A 26,567-nucleotide genomic window follows, 5' to 3' on the forward strand; every position below is an offset into this window, starting at 1 on the left:
GATGCCAGACCTTTCAGACCTGGAATACTGAAGAACTGGAAGCTGTTCCTGAGGCCCTCTCCTTGCAGATGATGCCATGACTAATGGGTGTTTGCAGGGCACTGGTGGAGACTTCTGTGGGCCAGTATTTGTTTCCATTTTCCTCGTGGTATGCAGGGAAGGAAAAGGCAAAGTCATTAGCTCATTAGTGGTTCCTGGCTGGTGGCAGTGCTGCTTCCTTATGCACATGGAAGGATTTGCTCCATTCTCAAGTCAGACAGCCTGAGGAGATCCACACCCCCCTAATCTGATTCAGAGCTCCTGAGCTCTGTCCCCAGTGAGGACAGTGCTGTGTGCAGGGGGCAGCTCCTGCTGCAGGCTGCACAGCAGCAATCCATCTCCAGCTGAAACAAAGGGATGCAAGTGACAAGTGATCAGGACCTGGCCTGGGTCACTGATCAGCAAAGTTCTCACTGTTTTTTTGCCGTGAGAAGTCCATTTGGTCAGGTGTCTCCACGGCAGCCTTGCAGGAGGGAATGTTCTGAACTGGTGGCTGGCAGCCAAAGTGGCTGCTATTGGCTGAGGGGCACTTGGCACAGTGCACTTATCCTTACAGCTGCTGTGTGCAATCTCAGGAGAGAGGGAGAGGTGGGGAGAGGCTGGCTCCTCCCCACATCCCACCTCTTCATTTAGGCTCTGCTACAAAGAAATTCCCCCCCCCCCCGTAAACAGCCTCAGAGATTTCAGAGGAAGAGACACTTGAAACTGGGCAGCAAGAGCCCCCAGGATGAGAATAGCCATCCTCCTGAGCCTTCTGTTCCATGCTGCAGCTGCTTCTCACCAACTGTGAGTGATGCTGAACTCCTGTTTCAGTCTCTTTCATCAGTCTAGCTAGATGGACCACATCCCATGCCATCAGCTCTCATGCTTCCTGCTCTACCAGGTCACCCCAAGGAGTAGCTGAGTCATACACCTTGCCTCCCATGCCTTAGTTTGACTCCTGCAGGTCAACACAAGCTTTTGGGGGTCTTCCAGGTCAGACCTTAGGCCCAGAGATGTTTGCTCTGCAGTTGCAATGTAGATCAAATAATTGGTGTCTAGACTGCAAGGTTATGAAACCACCTCTTCTGAAGACTGCTTGGGATGTTTTTGGAGAGTTCAGGAGATTATTGGAATAAGGGGTTTGAAAAAGATTATAGGGCTATACTTAAGCTAATCAAGCAGAAACTACTTCTCAAGTTTCAGTGAAGCAACAGCTTTGCTGGGCTCACTGTTGCTTTTGAATGTTGATGGAAACCATGGCATATTGCTGAAGGATTCTGCAGTAGTGGGCCACAGCAGGGCAGCTTTCTTATACCTCCTGAGACCTCAGACTGATACCACCTCTGCTGTACTCCCCCACCACAGACATTACCTGGTGGTGATCCCTGCAGCTCTCCAGTACCCATCCACCCAGGTTGCCTGCCTCCACATCACCTGTCATGAAGCAAAAATTCAGGTGAATCTGGCCTTGGAGCGCTCTGCAGGACGGGAGCTCTTGATGCAAGAAACCATCCAGAAGAAGAAGACTTTCCTGTGCACTAAGTTCTGGGTGAGCCACCCTAGGCAAATGCCATCCCTGATTTTCTTTTCAGGAAATTGCTTGTGTTACTCCCTAACCAGGGGTGACACGGGTGGGGTGTAATTTGTCTTGGTATGACCTCTCAGGAAGGGGAATGGGTGATGCCAGGGATGCACAGCCCAACACAGCCTGTTGGTTAGCACTGAATTTTCTCCCAGAATTGAATTTTGAAATGAAATTTACATTTGTTAAAATCTGCCAGAGTTCTGGATACCACCTGTGTCCCTCTCCTCCATTACAGACCAGTTGAAGCAGCTTTATCTCTTTCTGAAGGACTTGTGCAGGTTCACAGCTAAAGCTTGGGGAAATGGTGTCTTGCAGGACATACTGCAGTTTCTGTAGTACCTGAAGTCAGGCAGCAACTCAGCTCTTGGGAGCTACTGAAGATTAGTTGGATGGAAATGAATATGCTTGTTTTTCTAAACAGCATCTTAGAGGTTATTTATTGTTGGTGAGAACTTAGCAAAGGTCTGGGATAAGGCAGACATGTCTAAGCAATACCCCTTCTGTTATGCTGTATGTTCTGTGCTGCGGCTGCTGGGGTCTTTGGTGTCTTTCTGGTTGTGTTTTCTACTTTGGATTTCTTGCTTGTAAGTGCTGGGTAGCTCTGAAAGCCTACCATTTGAGGCTGTGCAACTGCTTGATGTCTCTCTTTCGATTCTCTGCTACCATCTCTCACCGTTCTGTCATCTATCCATCTTCCCGAGGAAGTCTGAAGACTCACAAGTATCAGGTGCTTACATGTCACCAGTGGAATAAAGAACAGATTCCAGGCATGCAAGGCCCCCTCCTGTTCATGTAGGACTGTGTGAGATCTGGATGTGATCTGGTTTCAGAGGTTGTTTCTGATTGTTCCCTCCTGGCACAGTGGGAGGGAACCAGTTGATTGTTCCTCTTTACTGTCAGAAGATTACCTGGGGCCTGTGTGCTCTCCCCTCTGTCTGTGCAGGTTGCCCCTCCAGCTGATGGCACAGAGGAGATTGCCACTGTAAAACTGACCATCACAGGAGATGGGGTCAATGTTGAGGAGCAGAAAAAGGTCCTGATCTGCAAGTCCAGGAATGGCACCATCATCCAAACCGACAAGGCCATCTATGAACCAGGGCAGACAGGTGAGATGCAAATGGGAGCAGCCCAGGCTTTTTGCTGGTTGCACCATGTGGAAAGGCTGTGATGCCCTGCAATGCATGAACAGCTCTAGCAGAAGGCTTTGAGACCGTATCTCTTGCTGAGTGGTGTTTTAAGTGTTTGCAATGTCTGGCTTGTGATGACTTTGGAGTTGCAGGAAGTGGTAGATAATGATAACCATGTCCATGGTACCTTCCATGTGGGAATATTTGTGTCAGACGTCACCACAAGTGTGTCTAGAGTGGAGGCAGGAGCTGGGGAAGCATGTGGAACAGGGGTCTGTAGGGAAAAACTGAGATCTGATAATACATTCCCTGATTTCCTTCTTCAGTGAAATTTCGCATTGTGACTCTGGATGAAGAATTCCTTGCACTCAATGATTCGGTAAGCGTGTCCTGGGGGCTGTGGAAGATGCTGCCTTGTACCATGCATGGATCCTACTTCCCTTCCACCCTCTCCTCTGCCAAAGCTCCAACTTTTCCACATTCATCCCTGGCAGGTTTCATGAGTATGCAGAGGGTAACAGTGGCTGCCAGGAAGATGGCAGAGGTGTGCATGTCTCTTGCTCATCTTGGTAGAATGGTCATGAAGCTGCAAGTATGGGACATATTGATTCCTGACGTGATGGTGTCACAGGGGGAGAGAACAGATTGTAAATCAGGTTTTCCTTCTTGTGGGGAAGGGTGCTTTTAATCTGCACCCTACCAGTTGGAATGTGGAAAGTGCTGCACAGACATTTTTAGGACAAACTTTTTGATTGCAACAATGTGGAAATGTGTCCAGAAAAGGCATTTTCATCATTGGAGATGTTCAGAACCCAGCTGGAGAAGGCTATGAGCAATCTGCTCAGGAAGACATGTTTCAGCAGGATGTTGGATTAGGTGGCCTCCAGAGGGTCATTCCAAATTATGTGATCCTATAGCACTGTAACCCTCTTTAGACCACACCTGAACCAGAGCTAGGTTTGTTTGGGTAGTGACTTCTGAGTTTTTCTGTCGGAGGTCATTAGTAAGTACTGAGTGACCTCCAGATTAGTTTTTCCTTTCCCTTTCTTCACACTTTACTGTAATAAGCCCACCTGGTATTTCTCCTTTTTGGTGGCATTTGTTTTACTTTCTATTGTCAGTGCTCTTGAGTTTCCAAATCACCAGCTGCATATCCTTCAGAGGGGGCTCTGAGTCTGAAGCACCTTGTGTGTAGTGCTGGCATGTCTTTCTCCCTTCTAATGATTTTGCATTTTTTTCCTCCCCAGATTTCCCTGTTTCTCCTGGTAAGTGATGCTGAAATCTCGTGTTAGAGTTATGGTAATGGCAGTCGTTTCACTGTGCTGTACATATTCAGTTTCTGGTAGATTTTACAGACCTCTGAGTGGAGTAGTAGAGCTTCTTTGTTTTGTTGTTGTTGTATGTTAAATTTTTGAACTAACATACTCCTTTTAGCTTCTTTTTTATGCACTTCTTTGAGGTTATGCTCCCAGGCACTTCAGTAGAAATCTGTTGTTCTAGACTTGCAACAGAATAAATAGAAAACTTAGATGCTTATGAAAGAATGTTACAACTGCAAAGAATCTTTGCTTAAAATCAGAGTTTAAATAAGTGTAAAGGGAGGCTCAGATGCTGGGGGCAGAATCTGAGCATTATCTTGTCTTCAAAATTTCCTGATCAGTCTATACCAAACCTCATTTCCTTAGCTATAGAACCTGGTAGTAGTCTACAACACTGAAATCCTGAAGCTCAGTTTCTATGGGATGTGGATCGGTGAGATGCTGGAACAACTCCCTCTTTCTTGTTGGTGCAGGACCCTAAGAACAACCAGATAGAGCAGTGGCAGAACGTGGTCCCTCAGGGTGGCATTGCAGACCTGTCTTTCCAGCTGAGTGACGAGCCCCTGCTGGGAACGTACGTCATCAATGTCACCAGCGCCGGAGCCTACGGCAGCTTCTCCGTCAAGGAGCGCGGTATGAGCACACGGGGGTTCGTCTGAGCTCCTGACAGCACCCTGCACTCCTGCTCCAGGAAGCAGGGTGTTTATTCCTTGATACCCATCCCAGGAGAAATGGGAAAAGTGGTAGCATCTGTCATAGGAAAGAGTCTGAGCTGAGGCTCAGGAGAGGAGAGACTGCTTTGGGACCTTGGATTAATGTGTGGGAAGAGTGTTGTGTGTGGCCCCAGACCTTTGACATAGCTGATTCCTATGGATCTCAGAGTCAGATAAAACAAGGCAATTTGGGATGGACTTTTCCAGAGAATATGAAGTCCAGTGACCTCTCACTTCACTTTCATTCCCTAATCAACTGTACTGGGAGGCCAGCCTTCTCTCATTGAAAATAGCTGTCAGAAGTACCAGGGACTTGGGCATGTTTGGTTTTAGTTTGGGGAGGAGCAAATCATCCAGGGCCTACACACAAATCTGTTAAAGATACATGGAAAACCTTTCCTTTCCCCTTCTCACCACCTTCCTTCTCCATTTCCTGTCCCTTATTCCACCACTGTCTACCTTTATGCTAATACTTTGTGAAGGCCTGTGTTTCCTACAGTTCTCTGTTTTTCCCTTCCAGTGCTGCCAAAATTTGAAGTGATCTTTGAGGCACCAAATCAGATTTATGCACTAGAGACAACCTTCCCACTCCGGGTATGTGGCAGGTGAGGATCTGACTGGAGGGATGGCCCTGTGTTCATTTCTGGCCTGATGTGCACAAGCTGGATAGGTAACCAGGAGGAGCTAAAGGGCAAGTCTATTACACTTCAGTCACAGGAAGCCAGAACCTTCCATGGCAGCTGTTTGCACCCTGAGGCAACACAAAACATTCCTGTTGCTATCATTCTGATACTCTAATGCCTCTTTTCTAAAAACACTTCACAAATCTCCACACACAAAACCTGGGGGAACAGCCTACCCTTTGACAAGCAGCTGTTTGTGGGACAGGACATGACAGACATGTGGTGTTCATCTCCCTGAAGAAGAAACTCATGGGAAATGATGGGAAGCTTTTCCAGATTATGCTCAAGTGGAAACTAGAGGGAGGTAAAAATGAATTGCCCCAGGTGTGATCCAAGGACAACGCTACAGTTAGCCCCATGTAAAGGTGATTTTTTAATGAAGGCACTTTCTTAATCACCCATGTTTCTGGTCATAAGATGATGAATGCCTTCAGCACATCCTGGGGCTATTGCAGGTGATGCTGATATATAGTGCAGTCAGTACCTACAACATTCTAGTTACCCAAAATAATTTAGTTTGGTGCTAATTATATCATAAAGCCCTTGATCTCCCATCACTGCACAGCCCTGTCCTGACCCTGCTTGCTGGGTCAGGGCTCCTGGGCCTGCTGTATGGCTGCCACTCTTGTGCTAGAGTGTGAGTATCTGGCAGTGAGCAGTCTCTGGGGCTGTGCAAAGCAAGCCATGTGTTCTCCCACTGTGTGTGACTGTCTCCTCCTTTCCCTGCCCCCCCCAAACAGATACACTCGTGGGAAAGGCGTCCAGGGGATGGTTCGTGTGAGCCTTTGTCAGAAGATAGCCCCGTTCCTGCCCAGTGCTTCCAAACCCGATCTCTGTTACGCATTCAGCAACCAGGTGAGATGCTTAGGAAGAGCTGAGCCGTGTTCAGGGGCATTTGTGGTCAGCCTCAGGGTAACACAAGCCTGCTGGGTCCTTTAGCTGAAGTAACAGCAGTGTTAACCCATTGTTTTGGCTGCTTGGCCGCTGCTGCTGGTGCTGCCCCTCAGCAGCTGTGCCTGATGATTGTGACTGAGCCTCCTCATGTGCCTGCTCCACATCCTGGACTGCAATGCCAAAAGGAAAAGCACCCCGAGAGCCGGGGTTTCGTGCTGCTGCTCCTCCATGACCTGTAATGCAAGTGCCCCTCTCAGACCTTGTTTCTCCTCCCTGTACTTTCAGACAGATGAGGCAGGCTGCTTCTCCACAAACGTGAGCCTGTCCCCCTTCAGCCGAGACTTTCGTTACTATCGGGACAGCATAGTCGCAGAGGCCTCGCTGGTGGAGGATGCCACAGGTAACTCTGGAATTTCTGGTGCCTGGGAGGAGGCAGGTGAAGATGTGCAGATCTGACCAAGAGCACTGGAGACTTTCAGGCTAGCAAGGGATCTGAGCCTTCTGAGCCCACTGGGTCCTGCTGTGTAAACTCACAGATAGAGACAGAGACAGCAGCTCTTGATTGCAGCAGCTCAGAGTGACAGCAGCTCAGAGTGACACACTCACTCTGAGTGTGGTGTCAGGTGCTGAGGCTCTCTAAAAGCTAGCAGTTAAATGGGAGAAAGACCAGATTCCCAGAGTCTTGGGCAGATCACCAGTGGGATGTGAAATGTGTGAGCAGCTGAACATGTCCATCTGTATTACCAGTGGGTCACTCTGCAGGGAAATTGCTGAGGAGTGCTTGGCTTTCTTGTTCCCTCTCTCATGTTTCTGTCTTGCTGCTTTCATTCAGAGATACAGGTCAATGCTTCCCACAAATTGCTCATCTCCAGGATTGGTGGGATGGCCTTGTTTGATGATGTGAATTCTTACTACCACCCTGGACAGATGTACAGAGGAAAGGTAATTCCCAGTTTCACTTCTTTGAAGGAAAGAGTGTGAGCAATATTTCACAGTAACTTTTATTTACTGTCTTTTCTGACTCCATCTCTAGCCAGGGGCTTGGGAGGGCACAAATGACTCTCAAAAACAAAACTCTGGAATTGTCCAGTGTCAGGATAACACCAAGACTGCCATTTACCAAATAACCCATGACGGGGAGAAGCTATGGGCTTTAATATGGGGGGTGCAAACCCAAACATCTGGAATTTCAGCAGCTAGGAAATCTTCTGCTGTGAAAGAGTGGAGAACACTGGAGGTTGGACCAGATGACCCACTGTGATCCCTTCCAACCTTACCCATTCTGTGATTCTGTGAATGAACATGGTAGCGCAATTGGAAATATGCCAGGAGGAGTGGCAGTGTTGATAAAATTATTAGTGACTGAAAGAGTGATCTTGCTGTCTTTGGAAACACTGCTCCTGACTTGGGGAAACCAGAGATTCTGTCTGCTAATTAGATTCTTGGCACTTCTCTTGCTCCCCATGATATTCTCAGATTAAAGTAATTGATTACCAAGGCAGAGCACTGAAGAATAAAGAAGTCCTCCTCGTAGTAAACTGTGCTGAGCAGCAATTTAAGCAGAAGTACATCACTGGGGACTCTGGAAAAGCTTCATTTAGCCTGGACACCTCTGTCTGGAACAAGACCTTGGCCTCCCTAGAGGTGAGGAAGGGTATGTCTTGTGGCAGGGGTATGTGTGCATGTCAGAGCTACTTACTGGCCCACAAACATCTTCCTTGTTCCTCCCTGAGGGAGCGTAACACAAACCTGAAGCACCTCAGCATGTTCTAGATCTTGGCTGAGATCTTGGCTGTCCCTCTGAGAGCTTATTCTCCATCCTGGTTGTTTTCCTCATGAGCTCTCCACAGAGACACTTGTCATTGGCATTGCTCAGATCATCTTACAAAGGTGATTTGCAGCTGACTTGTTTAACCGGAGACACTAACTGGTTGGTTTGTTTGTTTGTTTTTCTCACCAGGCAAGTGTCCTGCATCAAGATTCAGACAGAGATCCTGGGACAGCTGACTTGAGTTACCAGCGAGCCTCTTATTTCATACATCCATTCTACAGCACCAGCAGGAGCTTCCTCTCTATCATCCGTGTGCCAGAGACAATGCCCTGTGGTAAAACGCAGTCTGTCCAGGTGGACTTCAAAATTTATGAGGAAGACCTGGAACATGGGCCCAAGCGAGTCATCTTCTCCTACTTTGTGAGTTTCTGGGGAAGCACTAGTGGGTGACAGCTGAAGGCCCAAGATCAGCATCTCTCAGAGGTTCAAGCCTGATATTTGACAGTCTTGGCTCAGGCCAGGACAGAAAGTTCCTCCAGTCATCACGGAACTGGATCCTGGTTTTGATTCTGGTACTGCAGTAATAACAACAAAGGCAGAACCTTTCTTTTAGGATCTGCACAGGGGCAGGGCACGTATTGGCCTTATTTGTCCTTCTCTTACTTCATCTGGGAGTAAGAGATGGACAAATCTGGCTGGGAGCAGATTTGTCCATCTGGCTGGGAGCAAATAAAGCTAATATTCCTCCCCCAGCCCCCATTTAACCTCCCAGTTTAATTTCAGGGTTTCTTAGTGATCTCAAAGGCTATGTGACTGTGTGACCATCCCTTTCTGTGTTCTTCTCTAGGTCACAGGGAAAAGAGGGATAGTCCATGCAGGCCAGCAGACTGTTTGGGTTGGGCTGCCAAGAAGTAAGTGCACTCCCCAGTGTCATGTCTAGCAAGCACTCAGTGGTCTGTGGCATTCCCTCTTATTTGGATAAGTGCTGTAAGCCTCCCTGCAATGCAGGGGTGGCTCACCACTTGTGTGCTGCGTCAGAGCACTGTGTCTTTCCAGATTTCATGTTCCCTTTGCCCTCCTGCTATGTACCAAGAGAAGAATACTCAGCATTTCCCAGCCCATAGGCTCATCTTCTGTTGTCTTCAAATCTCCTGTTGCTGCTGCTCCCACAAGCAGCATGAAACTGCAGTCTTACTCTTCATAGCAACTGTGTCTCCAAATAATCTGGGTCATTAGGATGCCACAGTTAATAATTTTGATGTCTGCTGACCCACTGTTGACTATTTCTCCAGCTCTTGTTTTTTGATACTTGAATTATAAGTATTCTGGGATAAGGTCACGTATTCATTGGTGATGGGATGGGAGATGTTGGGTGAGAGGAGGCTTTGAAAGATATCTGAGACTCTTTGTAGAGCCAAGCTTGAACTCCAAAGTACTGTTTTGTGTCCCCAAGGCAATAAACAGAAAAGTCTTTTGCTGGTCTTGAATACCAGATCCAGAGATGAGAGATGTGCTGATTGTTTCAGCAGTCTCCATTAATCTCTTTGGTCTTGAAAGACTTCAGTAAAGGATGAAGGGATTTAAACAGGCACATGCAGAATGGCAAAGATTATCAGACTCTATTTTCATTATCAAATCTACCTCCTCTTATTCCCTCTCCTCCATCTAGTGCTGGAAGGCTCCTTCTCCATCCCTCTTACGTTCAGCTTGACCTATGCCCCAGCTCCAAGACTTGTTGTTTATGTCATCTTCCCTAATGGAAAAATCATTGCGGATTCTGCCATCTTCAGCGTCTCCACGTGTTTCAGAAACAAGGTAGGGTTTGTGTCTGAGACTGTGACTAAATGTGTGAGCAGGGACGTGTCTGCTGCAATGAAAGGAGAGCTGTGTTGCTGTGTGTGGCTGACACTGTGTGTGATGCTGTCACAGGAGCTGCAGTTTGTGATTGGTGAGGTGTGCTGTGATGTTTGGAGAAAGTGTGTGCTCAGCATTGTGGGGGCTGCTGCAATGCTTGGGAAAGGCAGAGAGTTGCTGTCTCTCTCCACAGGCAACTGCAGCCTGGTAGGATCATAGATAATCCAGGTCAGCACAGATCATTTGTGTGGTTCTCAGGAGAGCTCAGGGCTGCTCTGCTGCTGCAGCAATTAGAATTGCTAGTATGTGGTATTGGGATGGCATCTGAAAGCGGATGATGGAAGAAGTGGATTTTGCTGGCCATCCAGAAAGGGCTGAGTGCATCTGGTCATTGTGACATCCTTGGCAATCTGCTTTCTTGGCTGTGTCCTGCACTTCAGAGGTGAATTTCTGAGAGGGCATTAACCTGCTGCACAGCTTCACAGCTGTTTGTCTGCCATAGACAGTCAGATTCAACCAAGAACAGGAGGAATTTCAGGAAACTGAGGCCAATCCCACAAAGACCCTGGAGATAAGGACTAGGTTTATTTATGATCTGGGGCCCCAGAAGAAGGGGCTTCATAAGACAGCTGTGAGGTGTGTGACCATGGCTGGCTGGTTTGCTGGGTAAAGAAGAGAGAACTTCTGCCCTGACACAGGAATGTCTCCATGTGCACACTGATGGCTCCCCCTCTGGCATCTTTCCTGTTAGAACCTCAGTGTTGTCTTTTTAAATACCTCCCAGGGGTCCTCGGGAGGTTCCTTGGCTGTCTATCCAAGGCAGGTCGTTGGAAACTCTCTTCATGTCAGTCCCTTCCCTGCTTGGGAAGTGGTAGGGTGGCCACCCTTAGAAATGTCACTCAGGCATTGCCTGCAATCTTCCCATCCAGGTGGAGCTGAGCTTCTCCACGCCAGAGACTCTTCCTGGCTCACAGGTTGGCCTCCACCTGCAGGCAGCTCCTGGCTCCACGTGTGCTGTCTGGGCTGTGGATCCAAGCGCCTTTTGGATGAAGCCAGGAAAAGAACTGAGCAGCCACTCGGTAAGCGAGCCTGCTCTGACTTTTTCCCTTCCCTTCTGACACAAGGTGGGAGGGTGGCCACTGCACCTGTGCAGAATTTAACTCCAGGAAACTGAAAGCACAGCCTGGAGGGATCAGCAGCGCTCCCAGTGTGGATGGGTAGGGATTAGGGATTAAGGAAGATGTTGAGTATCACTTGGTGGTAAAACAGCTTCTGTGCTGGCACTATCAGAGGAGAGCCCAGGAAGAGTGACAGCGATCCTGGGCTTTCTGGCACACGTTCGTGTACAGTAGCCAGAAGCAACTCAAACAGGCCTTGGATGCATGAGAGGAAGGGAATGCCAGGTTTAATTTGCACTGATTTTTTCCCCCTTGCTTTCTCAGATCTATGGGCTGTTCCCATCTGTTTATAATGCCAGGTATCCTCGCCAAGTGTCTGAAGATGATCGTTTATGTGGGTTCCCAAGTTCCGATGAGCCTGATGTGTTTACAGCATTCAGGGTAAAAATGGTTGATTTGGTGGGTTGAGATAATTCATGAGCTGAGGGAAATGTGGCCCCTGACTTTACCAATATCCAAGGGATGCTGCTGCAGACAGGACAGTGAACAGGTGCAGTTTAAGCCCTTGTAACTCACTTGTTATTTGAATAGGTGACTTGAAATGTATAAGGAAAAATCATTGTGTGGTTGCCACACTTGTGGGACTCAGGATGCCAAGGATGATTCATTACTTTAATTGGATTTCACACAATTTGTTTAATCTTCGTAGCATGAGCAATTGCACCCTGCAGGCAGAGAAGGCATAGTACCCAAATGACCATATGTTTGAAAAGGAATAAATTTGGCTGACCCAGGCCAGATGAATTACCTTGGAAGAGCTTGCTTGCCCATTGCGGGGGATCTCAATTATTCCTTCTTAAAATGAAGCAAGAGAATACAGAGGGCAGCCAAGCCCCACTGCAGGAAGGCACAAGGGCAGAGGGCAGAGAAGAGAGGACAATCTTCTGGTGATTAATTTTTTCCTACAGGAAATGGGGTTGAAAATTATGTCCAACACCAATATCAAGAAACCCAGAGTATGCCCAACCACTCCGTTGACAACCATGCTGCGGGAAAGAGGAATGTCTATTTCCAGGCCCATGTTGACATTTGCCCAGCCCCATAAAGTGTATAACAGTAAGCATTTGACAGATTTTTCTTGTTACATGGGAGGCTTTGTCTTTCATGTGAAAGCAGTCCTGGGTTTGAGCCAAGAGGCAGCACTTGCTGTAAGTGCAAATGGAGGGGAAAGAGGGACCTGTTGTGCTAGTGTTAGGGCTGTTAGTGGGATATCTGGATCCCAGGTTTTATCTCTGGAGTGAGGGAAATGCTGCCTGTCCCATGGTGCCTCCACATGCAAGTAAACCCTAAAGTACCTCTGACATTTGAAATGAGGGAAGGGATTTTAAAATTTGGGGCAGCACATTTTGTTCTATTGTCATGTTTCTGAAGAGCTGACTGAATTTGCTGCAGCCTGAGGTGTGCTGTAGCTCCTCTTCTCTTAAGCAGGACCTGAGAACCCTGTGGTGACTATAGGTCTTTGTTGTTTCCAACAGAGCATCTGATATCAACCTATCAGCCTGCTATGTTTCCACCTTTTTCTGCAGCTGAAGAGAAAGCACACAAGCATTTCCACCAAACCTGGCTGTGGGATTTGTATTCTGTGGGGTGAGTAAGCTGAGCAGGGGGGTCATTTTGTGTGGCTGGGAATGGCAGCAGATGCAGCTGAGTTTACATCATAGGCAGCTGTGCAAGACATTTAAGGACATACATCATGGGGCTCATACCTGTAGGCTGTTCATTGCTGGAGTTGGTGTATTCATTAAATCCATGTTCCTCTACGAGGAGTGCTGGTCATCCATGAGAGGTGGCTGGCATAGGAAGATAGAAAAGCATGGGGTGCAGCCAACAAGCTTAGTTTACTGCCTATACTCTGCTTTTGGTAGTCCTGTGGGCTTGAATTTCTCAATATGTGCTCACAGATGTATCCTAGTATCCAGGAGGAGCTGATGTCCATAGAAATCCTTCACAGGACTGAAAAGTGCATCCTGTGAGAAAGGCTCAGCCTGTACACAGGGTCTGCTGAGAGAGCTTTTGCAGATTTTTCTTCTGAGACTTCAAGATTTTCTTGTGTGCTCTCTGAAGACTGAAATATGCTCAGGCCAGATCCTGAGCATATTTCCCATCAACATCTTCTCTCTCCCACCTCCATTGTCTTTACAGATACATCTACCTCTTCACCCCCAGCAGCAGATATTTCCTCTGTGACTTGTTCACCAACCTGATCTGAGCCACCAAAAGTTTCTGTGTTGTGTGTGTTGCCTTCCTGTACATGCACAGTTAAATAATACCAGTATCTTCTGCTGTATCTGCTCCTCTCAAAAGCTGTGATGTGTGCACAGGACAAGTCTCTGCCCTGCCCTCATGCTGGGCTTTAAGCTGTCAGTGTCTCACAGGACAGAGAATGGCTGGATCAACTTCGTCTGCTAAGCCCCACTGCTGCTAGTGCTGTTGTTCTGTTGGTTGCTGGTTCTTCATTTCTAGGCCAAGAAAAATAAGACTGCTGACATCTGCAAGCCATTTTTAGATGTGCCAAGGTGAAGTGCTGTCTGTGATTGATGGCATCTTGCAGCCATGTAACCATTGTGTTACAGCGTTCTGTCGATATAAGCACCTGAGGTGGGGTCCCCACTTCTACAAGGACTTGCTTGTTGCCCTGCAAGGGCTGCAAGTACAGTAGGGGTTGGACTGAGGTGATGGGGAAGAACACAGAGCAGGTCACCTGGCATGGCATATGGCATCATTCAATTAAATGCTTCTGTTGCTCTCCACTTCTCCCCAGCCCCAGTGGGAACAAGAGCATCACTGTCACTGTGCCTGACACCATCACAGAATGGAAAGCAGGAATGTTCTGCACAGGGTGGAACGGCTTTGGGTTTGCTCCAGCCTCCTGGCTGATTGTTTCCAAGCCCTTTCTTGTGGAGCTGCCAGTGCCATCTTCTGTGGTCCAGGGTGAGACCTTCAGCTTGAAGGCCACAGTTTCCAACAACCTGCAGCAATGCCTGAGGGTAGGTGAGCCCTGACAGCCTCTGCAAGGAAAGCAGGACACGGCTGACACCTGTGGCCTGTGATCAGAGAATCATAGGGGAAGGGACCTTAAAGGTCATCCAGTTCCAAATCCCCTTTGAGAAGTCATGGCAATTCCCTCTGACTGGAAAAGGCAAAACATTACCCCCACTTTTAAAAAGAGAAATAAGGAAGCACCCTTGACATGACTGAGTTGGGCTTGTGCAAACCCCGTGGAGTTCAGCAAGGCCAAGTGCGAGGTCCTGTGGGTTGGGGCAATCCCAAGCACAAACACAAGACACACTTGTTGCCCTTGATAACCCTGGCCAGGTTGCCAGGACTTTAACTTTCCCAACCTTATCCCTGGCTAATCAAACAATCTGTGTGTATTCCTCTCAGGCTGCGCCCCTGCTTCTACCCCCTGTAGGCTTCCTTTTTGTGTTGTTGATGTTCATTTATTGCCACCTGCCACCCCTTCTGTCCCTTCAGATCCAAGTGACCCTGGAGGAGTCTGCACACTTCCAGCTGAAGCCATGCAAAGGCTGTGTCTACAGCAGCTGCTTGTGTGCTGGGGAAGCCAAGACCTTTCAGTGGAGCGTGACAGCTGAGCAGCTGGGTGAGAAGCACAGGGAGGTGGGGTGGTGGAACTGGGAAGGGATGGGACCAAGTGGGGGAGTTCTGTAGGAGCTGACATAGAGTGAGGAGCTGTTTGCTCTGTTACCCAGAGTACTTATCTGCACTTATCCTATGGTCGTGGTTACTCACAAGCCTGTGTTAGGAGGTACAGAAACATATAGGGAGGGCTCTGATCAAATTTTTGTTATCAGCAGGTGATATCTATTGTACTAACAAAAAGTGTTTCATCAGAAAGTGTCTTATGCACCTAAATGTGTGTTATTTTCAGGGCTCATGAACATCACCTTCAGCACAGAGGCTGTGGCCTCCAAAGAGCTCTGTGGTGGGGAGATACCATTTGTCCCAAAACAAGGACAGAAAGACACGATCACCAAACTCATTCAAGTCCGGGTCAGTCAAGCTGTTCTGTTACCTAAGCCTCAAATCAGGCTTTGTGCAATTCCCAGATTTTGTGTGTGTTAATTTTGGGAGTTGCTATTCAAAATGTGCAATTATCATCTCAGGGCCTGAGCTGGGCCCAGCTGTGAGGGCTGATGGATGTAGAGGGTAAAGGGATGTCCTTCACTTCATACCCTGGGAAACTTTAAACATTCTTTTATGTCCTTGCCTCCTGAGTTCTCTGCTGAATCTTATGGAATCATTTTCATAGATATTCAGAATTTAGGATATTCTGAAAATGCATGCTGGTTTCTGATCTGAAGTGAAAATGGTTGAAAGTAGTTTGTATTTTTGTGTGATAATGATGATACTTCAGCTGACTGTCCACCCTGAACCAGGATTCTGAACATACCTTCTTCTAAGCCACTTGTAATCCCATTTCTCTCTTGGGTGCTCATTAAAATGCTACTTTTATGTGCTCCTACAGCCAGAGGGAGTGTTGGTAGAAAAGGCTCACAGCTCCATCCTGTGTCCTGAAAAAGGTAGATGGATTGCTTTCTTCTTTCACCCTGTTCATCCCCCTCTTCCTGTCTAACCACCTTCTGGGTATTCAACCCAGAATAGTTCAACAAGTGAAAACTTGTTGAACAATTTTCTCTGTCCGCATGGTGAAGCTACAGAAGCGCACTCCAACTGTGGTGCCAGCTAGGGCTTTCTCCTAGGCAGGGTCGTGGGCAGGTCTGCTCTTTCAGCATCAACATCCCTGGCACTAATGTGACAGCTTGAGGCCTTTTTCACCTGTAGAAATAAAACCACACTACTGAACTAATGGTGAGGCTGGAGGACATGGCTTAGGATTGCTGTTCCTGTCTTGAATTTTATGGTGTATGATGGGGCCATCAGCAGATTTTGGGAGCATGAGGAGCATTGAGGAGACAAACCTGCAACTGAAATCTTAAATGGAGTAACTTCTGTAGAGAAAATAGGTGACTTTGATCTCTGAGGGTTTCCAGGAGAAAATTCTCTCAACCTCTTTATAAAGAAGAGTGTTAGGACAGCACAGTTACCATGAGGTGGATGAATGAAATTAAGGGTGGAATGGGACATGGATTTTGGAAGCGATTTACAGCCTCTGTGACAGGAAAATGGGAAGTTATCACAAGACAGCCTTGAACAGTTTCTGGGGTTTTGAAGGTTTTTTTTCATCAGAATCTATTTCTTTTTGTTTTCCCCACACCTTACCTGACTGGTGTCAGGGAATCCAGCAGAGGAGTCTGTGTCCCTGGTGTTGCCTCTAAATGTGGTTGAAGGTTCAGTCAGAGCCACCGTCTCAGTCACTGGTAAGGAGTTAAGCTACGGTAGTGGCCCTGCAAATCCCATATCTTTGAGTTTAGCCCAAGGACAGCCCAAATTCCCCCACACTCCACTCTAAGGCTTCCAAGGCTCCACTGCCATGTTCTTACAAGTGTGGAGCTGTATTTCCTGATTACTGACAACCTAAAACACGCAGCAAGGGAGAGAGTGTTGTGTTAATGAGCTTTCCTGCCAGGATGGGAATGTGTACAGCTCATATGAGGGGCACAGTGGAACTGATAAGGTGGCTGGACAGAGGTGTTCCCACACTGCTGTGCTGGGCCTGCCTTGCTTGGTGGACTGCTGGGAATGGTCACAGGTAGGAGGAGGAGGAGGTGCATCTTACTGCCTAGGAGGTGGTCAGGGTGCTTATGTTTTGTCTCAGGGGACCTCATGGGGATGGCACTGCAGAACCTGGACCACCTGGTGCAGCTGCCCCACGGCTGTGGGGAGCAGAACATGGTGCTGTTTGCCCCCGTTGTCTATGTGCTGCAGTACCTGGAGAAGACGAGGCAGCTGAGCCCTGAGATCAAGGACAGGGCAACAGGATTCCTGCGCAATGGTGAGTGCAGGAGAGCCACCCTGCCCCTCTGCCTTCCCCTGTGTCCAACAGTCCCAGGCTCCTACTCCCCTTCCACCTGGAGCACTCAACCATCCCATTCCTGCACAGCAATTTCATTGCAAATACCACTGTGAGCACTCATGTCCTATGCTGCTTCCCAGGCTACCAGATACAGCTGCACTACCAGCACCCTGATGGCTCCTACAGTGAATTTGGTACCAAGGATGAGTATGGTAATACTTGGTAAGCCCTGGGCTCTCTCCCTGCTGTCTGACAGCCAGGAGGTGGGCAGCTTCCTGCTTCCAGCATGAAACCCTTGCTGTCCTACTAGATCCAAAGTGTTCTAGAAGCTTTGGGGACTAGGGCACCCCAGTCCTGGGGATGAACTGATCTTGAACCAGCACATTAGAAATAGCAAATATGTAAAGAGAGATCCACCAGTTTCAAACTCTCACTTTTTTTCCTCAACTTCTGCTTAGATTATTTCCATTCATTCTTCCTGCTCTTTCATGCACTCCACCTCTCTCTGATTCCTGTCTTCCTTCTTTCATGGCTTTTTTTCTGTTCTCCTCAATCAGGCTGACTGCATTTGTGGTTAAATGCTTTGTCCAAGCCAAGGCATACATTTACCTGGACAACCGGATTATCCAAGCTGCTCTCACCTGGCTGGAATTCCACCAGCTTCCCAGTGGTTGCTTCAAAAATGTGGGACAACTTTTCCACACATTCATGAAGGTAGGAGCCAGTGCACCTTGAAGGACAGCACCAAGCAGTTCTTGCCAAGTCTGCTGATAATTGTTTAAATTCACTTGCCTGTGTTGTAGTGCTTTCTGGAGAGGGAGCAAACCAGGGATAGGTGAGACCTCTCCTGAGAAGCTTCAGTATTTCCCTATTAATTTTCCCAGCTTTTTGGATGTCTATGCTTTTTTTAGGGAGGCGTAGATGGGGAAGTCCCCTTGGCTGCTTACATCACTGCTGCATACTTGGAGGCAGGAGCAACACCAGAGGTAAATATTGGGATTCTTTTCCATGCTCTTGCCTGAAGATCTGAATCTTAAAGATCTTAGTGGTAACACTGGGGCAGGCAACAGAGCACCTTGGAGGGACTTGTGGGCAAAGTAATTGAGTGGGTGAGCAGGATTTTACACCTTCTCAGAAAAAACTCTCCCTTTGAGGAGGCTATCCCTGGCAGGGAGAAGGTGAGGTTAAACTACTGGGAACCACCGGACTTCATGGCTAGATATTGTGTTGGCCATTTCCCAGGAATGAGCTGTTAATTCCCACTCCCCCTGCCTCCCATCCCCTTGCCGGTCCTACCCAGCTGAAGGCTGATTGTGAGATGGGTGGAGCTGCTTCCACAGTCAAGTAAATAGACATAATGTAATTCCAAACAGGGTTTAGCTTCACAAATAAAGCAGAGGTCTGGGAAAGGAGTGCTGTAGGGCAGCTGGAACTGCATGGTTAAGTAATGACAATAAAAGGGAGCTCTCACAAGTGCTAAGAATTGTAGCTAGTTACTAGGCTGTGGTAGAGGCAAATAAAAAAACAGTTAACTTGATGGAGAAACACAATTGTAGACATTGAGAAGTGAAGCTGTCTGGAAGTCAGAAAAGTAAGTGGAAAAGCAATGATTTTCAGTGGAACGGAATGCAGTGGGCTTAGGCAAAAAAAAAAGGAAGACAGAAATTAATCTTCTTTCTGGCAATAGATGTCCTTCAGGTCACCCCTTTTTCACCATATTCACTGTGAATATTATTCACAGTGAATATGGTGAAAATTCACACAATTATTCACTGTGAGGGTGAATTAAACACAGTCGCCCTGCTCAGCAGGCTGTGTGTACGCATTGGCTGCTGTGCGCTTTTGCTGCTGTTGTGTTTGGACTGGGAAAGTAAGACAAGGCAGTGTTACTCCCTCAGGAAAGGTTCTCATTTCATTGAGAGAGCACTGCTGAAGCCCAAAACCAGCTCGGGGGGGAGGTCTGTCAAGCACCTTCCACCAAGGGCTGCAGACGCAGCTGCTGCTGATGAGGGAGTGCCGGAGTGGGCACAGAGTCACCGGAGTGAATGAACGGGGGTCTGTGCTTTCTGGGCTGGCACAGAAAGGTGTGCCTGCTCCTGCTGGTGTCCCAGGGTTTGTGTGTGACCAGCAGCGTGTCCCTCTCCCCTGCAGAGCTCGGTGGTGCGCAGGGCTCTGGGCTGCCTCGCTCCTGCCCTGCCCAAGGCTGCCAGCCTGTACACCCAGGCCCTGCTGGCCTACACCTTCGCCCTGGCTAAGGACTCCCAGCGCACCCAGGAGCTCCTCCATGTGCTTGACCAAAAGGCAATCAGAGCAGGTATGGGGGCCTCGGTGCCAGGGGAATGTCAGAGAAGGGACAGGTGACCTTTCTGAGCCCTTGGTAAGGTGCAGCTGGGAGGAGTACAGCCTCACGCTCCAGGCCTTCACCAAGGAGAGCCTTCAGACCTCCACTGAAGGAGCTCGTGGCGTGTGCTGCCGACACTGAGGCGTGGGTGCTGATTTCCTGCAGACCTCCTGCCCTTTTCTGGTACCTGAAGTGGAGGTTGGGGTTTGGGAGACTTGGGCTTTCTACTGCAGGACTGCATAATGCCAGAGAGGAAAGCATGGTGGCCCATGCCTTGTTAGTCCCTCACCCTCAGGGCTGGCCAGTGGACAGCTGGCCAGTACCAGGTTGTTAGTGGACCTGGCAAACAAGGCAATACAGAATTTGGACAACTGGGAGGTAACGCATATGCACATTATTGGCATATTAATTTTTGCACGTCACCTTGGTGTGGAATATGGAGTTTTAGGTATTGCAAAATACATTGGTTTTCAGCTGCCTTGGTGATGTGATGACCCAGCCAAAAGGTGTTTGCCCAGTGGTCTCTGCAGGCTGTGTCTAGGAGGCTAGGCCACAGGAGTTGTTCCCTGACATCCCTTAAGACTCCCTCTGCTACCTTCCTTTCCCAGATGGGCAGATCCACTGGAGTCAGACGTCATCCAAGCTCAGAACCAGTACCAGCCCTTGGTCACAGCCAGTGCCTGTGGATGTGGAACTGACAGCCTACGTCCTCCTGGCTCTGCTCTCCAAGCCAAATGTCACAGAGTCTGACCTCACCACAGCCTCCGGCATCGTGGCCTGGCTCACCAGGCAGCAGAATGCCTATGGAGGCTTTGCCTCAACACAGGTAACTCATGGCCAGGGAAAGGGGTTGTTTCTTGAGAAAGAACCTCTGCAAGATATGCAGACAATGTATGGAAGCTTTGGGCAAAGGAGTCCTTGGAAATGGAGGTCCTCAGGATGCTGGTGTCAAGTGTCTCAATGTCAGAGATGCAAATGCTATTGTGTTTTCCTTTTCAGGACACAGTGGTGGCCTTGCAGGCACTGGCCAAGTATGCAGCACTGACACACAGCACACAGGGGGATGCAGAGGTGAGGGTGAGGTCCCATGGAGGCTTTGGGAAGAAGTTCCAGGTCTCCTACCAGAACCGGCTGCTGGTGCAGGAGGCAGCACTGACAGAGGTCCCTGGCAAGTTCTTGGTGCAGGCCCACGGCAGCTGCTGTGTCTTTACTCGGGTAGGTTCCCACAGACCCTGCTGTGACCACCCTCATCTCCTCATCCTGTCAAAACCAAAACTCTGCTGCACCTCTGTAGAAGGAAATGTGCATTGAATGTGCTTTAGTCCCAGCCTGGTGCCAATGCAACAAACCTGTGTGTGGGAGGAAACAGACAGAATCTGCCCAAATATGAGAACCATGATGCTTCCATGGCTCTCAAGAGTACTGGAAGATGAAATTGCTTTATAGTGATCCCACTGCTGTGTGCCTGACTTGCACAGTCTCAGCTGAAAGTTTGAGAAGGAGCCCATGGAACGTTTCCAGTCTGAGTGACCTTTATTTTGGGTACTGGGACGAGTGTGCTTACTGCATATCATTTATCCATTCACTCTCTGGGGTCCAATCTCAAGCAGTTGAGTAGCCAATGGAAAAAAAGCTGTCCTAGATGATATCAAGCTAATTATCAATGTCTTTGTCTCTTTGTCTCTCTCTGCAGATGGTGCTGAGGTACAACACACCCTCCCCACAAGACTCCACATCCTTTGCCTTGCAAGTGAAAACTGAGCCAGTCAATTGCACCAAGGACAATACACACTCTGTTACTGTCCATGTCAATGTCAGGTGACTCCAAAGATCTCATCCCGCTTGGAAGGAAAGCTGGGCATGGCTGGAGAGCTGAGGGGTGCTTCTTGGCTGCAGTGCAGTTTCAGCAGGAGGGTCAGATGGAGAGCCTTGGCTCTTGCTGGACAGAGGTGTGCAGAAGTCAGCTCAGGCTGGGGATGCTCAGAGCAGTGCAGCCATCCTCGGCACCCTGTGGGAGGGAGCAGTGACTGCCTCGGGCCCAGCCCTGCCTGGGCTGCCTGGCTCAGGGTACAAGGACTGGTGCTAAAGGAAAGGGAAAACTGGGAGAGATTCTCTTTTTAATGTTCCCCCCCCACCTCAGAGACTCTCTTTTTCATCTTCTCCCTAGGTACAACGGGAAGAAATCCACTTCCAACATGGTGATTCTGGAGGTGTCCCTACCAACTGGATTTGCCCTGGCTCCAGGATCTGGGATGTCTGTAAGATGTGTGGAATCAGGGTGGGGATGTGGTGTCAGTGGGACCATCAGTGCCCAAGGAGAGGGGAAGGTTGTATGGGAAGGTTCTATAGGAAGGTGTTGCCTGTCTCTTCCTTCAGCAATCTCACCATCCCTTCCTCTCTGCCACACAACAAACTTGAACACATACTGTTGGCTGTTTCTTTGAGTCTTGAGGATGGTGATACTTCTGACCCAATCAGCTTAGCATTCCTCTGTCAGCTAAGTGCCCTAGGCTCTTGTCCTTGGGGTTTGCAGGAGCTGAGTGGCCCTGCAGGGAGATCAGCCTGACGAGATAAGAGTCAAAAATACATTTGAAAGTGAGTGAATGAGAATCTGCCCATTCAAACTTAGATAAACCTTGTTGGGATGTCTCACACTTTCCTTTCAAAAGGTGAAACTAAATTGCTTTCTCCTCTCTCGTGTCCTAGCTGCAGCATGGACACTCTGTGAGAAGAACTGAGAAAACACAAGGAGGTGTTGCTATCTACTTGGACAAGGTAATGTCTGTGATGCTGGAGAAGCTGAAGGAGTGGAGGGCACTGCCAGGGTTTTTGGGAGAATCCAAGACTGAGGCTAGCGGACTCAAGATTCATCTTGAAGTCCAGTGTTTGAGTCTACAGCATTGTTATTGTCAGTAGGATCAAATTCAGGTGAGGAATAAAAAGAACAGCTCATAAGTGAACTGTCATTTATTTTCTTCCCCAGCTGAGCCATATCTCTGACACATATGTCCTGCATCTGGAGCAGGAGATTGAGGTGACCAACCTGAAGCCAGGCCATGTCAGGGTCTATGATTACTACAGCCCAGGTCAGTGTGGAACCATGGGGTGCCTGGGTGTCTGCACTTGGCTCTGTGCAAGAATAACTCAGATCTCTCCTGTTCTGTTGCAGAGGAGCAGGCCCTGGCTGACTATAATGTCTCCTGCATCTGAGGTAGGTGCAAATCCCCTCCTCAGCCCCCTGTACAGACCCTCCTCTGCACCCATCCACTTCTCTGTGTCCTGCTGGAGCCCTGTGTATCTCTGATTCAGCATGTTCCCTTCTTCTAGGACTGTATCTGAAACTCCCTACGCAGAATTCATGGTACTAATTTCAGCTTATTATATTTGGGTATGGAGAGTTTCTGGGGAGGGGCTGAAGTGACACAAAGATACTGAATCAAACAAAAATCCCCTTTCCTTTAGAGGCCTTAGTGAGAGCCTGTGCTCCCTAACTGTTAGCATCCTGATTTAATAGTTTGGGTCATATTATTTGCTCTCTGGGTTACTCTCTCTTCTGCTCTCATTTCTCCAGGGACTTGGACTGCTTCCATACTGTCCACTGCTTCAGCTCACAGGGATCCCACTAATGCAAGATGCCTTGGGACAGTGGGGCAGCTGCACTATTGCTCCTGATATAATGAGACACCTGGAAAGTCACATCTCAGGCTTGGGATTTTGGTACTGGGACACATCTCAGGTTGGATTTCAGGACTAACTCCAGCCTAAGCTATGCTGCTTATCCTGACAGCTATTACCTGGTGAATTTTTTTTTGGGGTGTCTGATTAATTCTGATTGTTTTAATCCAGGGATTTTCTTGCTTGCAAAAAGAATGAAAATAAAATACAAATCACAAATCTGGCTACTGTGATGTGTGTTTGGACTCTGTGACAGCGTTTACCTGGGAAGAGTGAGCAGAGGCAAACTCTGTATCTCAGCTGTGTCACTGGCATTCATTTCCTCCAGCACTGGATTCTCCTCCAGCAGTGTTGTGCAGCCATCAGTATGGGGTGAGGACTCCTAGTCCTGCACGGAGACTGATCCCACTGGGCATCATCTCCTACACACAGATGTAGCTGAGCCACAAGGTCTTGGCTGCTGGTGCACTACATGTGGATGTAAATCTGCCCTGCTGTGTATCTCACAGCCTGACTCCATCCTTCTGGCACAGAAAGCAGAAAGGGAGTGATTTTAGTTTCTGCACCTCCTGTGGAGCTGGATCTCGCACAGAACAAGTCAAACATGAGTTGTCAGGAAGGGTGGTACCCTGGGGCTGAACCCCCTGCTAATGAGTGAGGAAAGTGAGCAGGGTCTTTGCCACATTACAAGGAGCTGGACAGGCAATTCAACAGGCAAAGAGTAAATGAAAATTCAACATCTCTCACTGCTTTTTAAAATCAAACCTCATGATTTAAGCGCTGTTGATCACAGATCTTTTTGGTTGACCGTGACGAGTCTCTGTATGAACAGGTAGATCTCCAGAGACCCTCCCTAGAGCTGGCTGCAAGAGTGTGATGGCTAAGTGCAAAGGCAGGCTTAAGAGTGGAAAGCCTGGAAGACAGATGAGGGTTGAGGGTCAGGATTTGGTTACAGCCCTGAAAGCTCTCCCTATCCTGCAGCAAGGCTGGGATTTGTGGTGCTTTGATGGGAGGGATTTGGAAGCATGTTTAAATTTTAACTATGATGCTCCAGAGTAATCCTGAAGACTCAGCAAGTCCTGTCTGTGAGACAAAGACATGAGCATTTCAAGATTTTTGTTTGAGAGTGAACACACAGAGGAGATGTGCCAGCAAGGCAGGCTGCTGACAGCCTGCTCTGTGCTTCATGTGCAGTTTAACAGGGCTAGAATGAAAGCATCAGCAGCTGGATGGTAGCAATACCTTGTGCAGCATCAGAAGTGGCTGAGCTGATGGTGCACCTTTGTTTAAACAGGTGCTTTTCCTCCTCTCTTCATTCAATTTCCTCAGTAGTCCATGAGCAATGCAGATCTCAACTCTGCAGAACGGAATTTTTAATTGCTTTCTTTGAAACTTTTTAAAAACACTTTGCAAATGTCTTCTCTCTCCCTCGCCGTTACCACTGGCAAGGTCAGTCCTTGCTGATACTAAAAAGCAGAACTGGAGCCAGTCAGGCCTACAGCTGTAACTGGTATTTGGAGAGTGCACTGCCTAGAGCTTGGAGCCTTGCAGAGAGGGAGAAACTCCACCTGCCACAGCCAGTGCCACCATGTTCTTATAATCTATTTTGCGGGGCTCAGCAAAGCAGAGGTGTGAGAAAAATCCCCAGCACAGAGGTTTATTGGGAAAACAACTCCTGTGGTGGTTATACACACACAGGAATCCAACCTACTCCTTGCTGACATCATGAGGGGTAGCTCATGCAGGAGCTTATTACTGCAGAAGGAGGTCACACACAACCCCTTGCTCCTCCTATGCCTATGTGTACACACACTCTGGGTAAAAATGACACGTCATGTCACTTTTGACTCAATATCCATTGTAATTTCCATTCCACTTCCTTAACAACTCTTCTATGTCCTTTAAAATGTTCTTTATGAGATTTAAACAGTAATACCTGTGATGGTATTACAGACAGTAATACCTGTCTGGCTACTTAGAGAGCATTTGGAAGGAGGTGGCTGTCTTCCAAGAGAATTTAGGGGGAAAAAAAACCACTTTTCTACAAAACACATCTATTTATTATTTATGTCTCTGGGTTAAATGCCCCCTTCTCTGCTTAGAGCAGCAGATGTCAAACATTCCAGTCATTATTTTTATCCTTCACAAAATCGAGGGTTGTGGTGCTTCAGGCTGGGGCTTGGTGGTGTGCATTCTTCCATCCAGCTTGTGATCAGCTCACTGCTTAAGCACTGGGAGCTGCTGGCTTCCAGGGACACAAATCAACTCTGGATGTGCCTCTTGCCTGTCTCTGGGCCAGCTGATGAGTGGATCTGTGAGCTGGGGAAAGATCTTAGCACAGGACAGCACCCAGGTACTGTGTGCCCAAGTCCTAGGGGGTGCAGAGCCCTGCTAAGAGGTGCTCTCTTCCCCAGTGCCTCCTGCCCACCAGCAGCTGGTCACTGTGCTGGTAGAAGGAGATGGAGATAGGACTGAGGCAGATGAATCACACACACCAAGCCTGCCAGTTTGTTTTTGTTGCTCCTACATTTATTTAATTCTGTTTCAGTTTGTTTTTGTTGCTCCTACATTTATTTAATTCTGTTTCACTGGGAGTTAGACTAGATTGGGTGCTCAGGTGTAGCTTTCCAATCAGTGCCAAGCCCAGAACTTCAGAGGTGTTTACATGTCTGCTCTCACAAAACAGCTGCTGGAGTCAGTGGGAGTCAGGACACCCTTTGCCACTGTGAGCCCCTGTGCTGTTATGAGGGATCTGGCTGTCCCCTGGAACTGCTGTGGGTCTGCTGTGAGCAAACAAATGTCAGCTGGGATTGTTCAACAGGCACTGCCTGTACTTTTTGAGACCCATGGAAAGAAATGAAGGGCAGCTCAGTGTCAGAATGATTCACATTCTTGCTTCAGTTCCTGTTTGCTTGTTTGTCCAGGTGCATTTATGCATTTTCCCAACTGTTGGCATCAGCAGCTCTGACCTGAACAAAGCCCACGGAGAGGGAAGGGAGAGAGCGGAGTTATATCTGCCTGTTATGTGTGTGTGCATGAGTGGGTAAAAGAAAGCCCCAAAACCTAGTTTGCTTGTTATGGGCAGTCTGTACTAAAGCAAAGGAAATATTACTAGGCCCTACATGTTCAAGAGCTCAGTTTGGTGCTGAAGAATAAGTTAGTGGTACATTTTGATATGAAATTACCTTGATACTAAAATTGAAAAACTTCTTATTTTGAGAATGAGTAATTTCAAGAACCAAATTCTCTTTTCAATTATGGTAAGATACTCAAGGAAAAGTTCAGTACAATCAGTGGACTAACATATATAAAATTAGCATGTGGAAAGAAGGCCCCAAACCAGACAGCGTGTGTTCCCATCACCTAGGGCTCGAGCACAGCTTTTTGGTAGCTAGGCAAGACCCTGTAGGACTTCACCCATGCAGATTTTGACCTGCCTGACCAATGTTTAGCCCTCATTTCCTCCACTGG

At 48.1% G+C, this 26,567-nt stretch overlaps 1 protein-coding gene across 1 annotated transcript; it reads left to right on the forward strand.

Moving 5' to 3' along the window:
* The first annotated feature begins 1,519 nt into the window (after positions 1-1,519).
* On the forward strand, positions 1,520-22,631 carry LOC103827203 (alpha-2-macroglobulin-like protein 1). Its single transcript, XM_050979036.1, has 34 exons — positions 1,520-1,570; positions 2,550-2,712; positions 3,060-3,112; positions 3,981-3,998; positions 4,526-4,685; positions 5,286-5,370; positions 6,189-6,303; positions 6,628-6,742; positions 7,175-7,284; positions 7,819-7,986; positions 8,303-8,533; positions 8,961-9,024; positions 9,783-9,928; positions 10,897-11,046; positions 11,410-11,526; positions 12,054-12,201; positions 12,621-12,732; positions 13,907-14,132; positions 14,620-14,746; positions 15,035-15,156; positions 15,632-15,686; positions 16,401-16,484; positions 16,883-17,059; positions 17,221-17,302; positions 17,638-17,794; positions 17,992-18,066; positions 19,232-19,394; positions 20,030-20,247; positions 20,421-20,636; positions 21,115-21,239; positions 21,589-21,679; positions 22,128-22,196; positions 22,405-22,507; positions 22,591-22,631. Exons 1-34 carry the CDS (start codon positions 1,520-1,522, stop codon positions 22,629-22,631), a joined length of 4,137 nt encoding a protein of 1,378 aa, XP_050834993.1.
* Positions 22,632-26,567: the final 3,936 nt, after the last annotated feature.

This window comes from Serinus canaria, chromosome 1, assembly GCF_022539315.1.
Source record: "Serinus canaria isolate serCan28SL12 chromosome 1, serCan2020, whole genome shotgun sequence".
NCBI lineage: Eukaryota > Metazoa > Chordata > Aves > Passeriformes > Fringillidae > Serinus > Serinus canaria.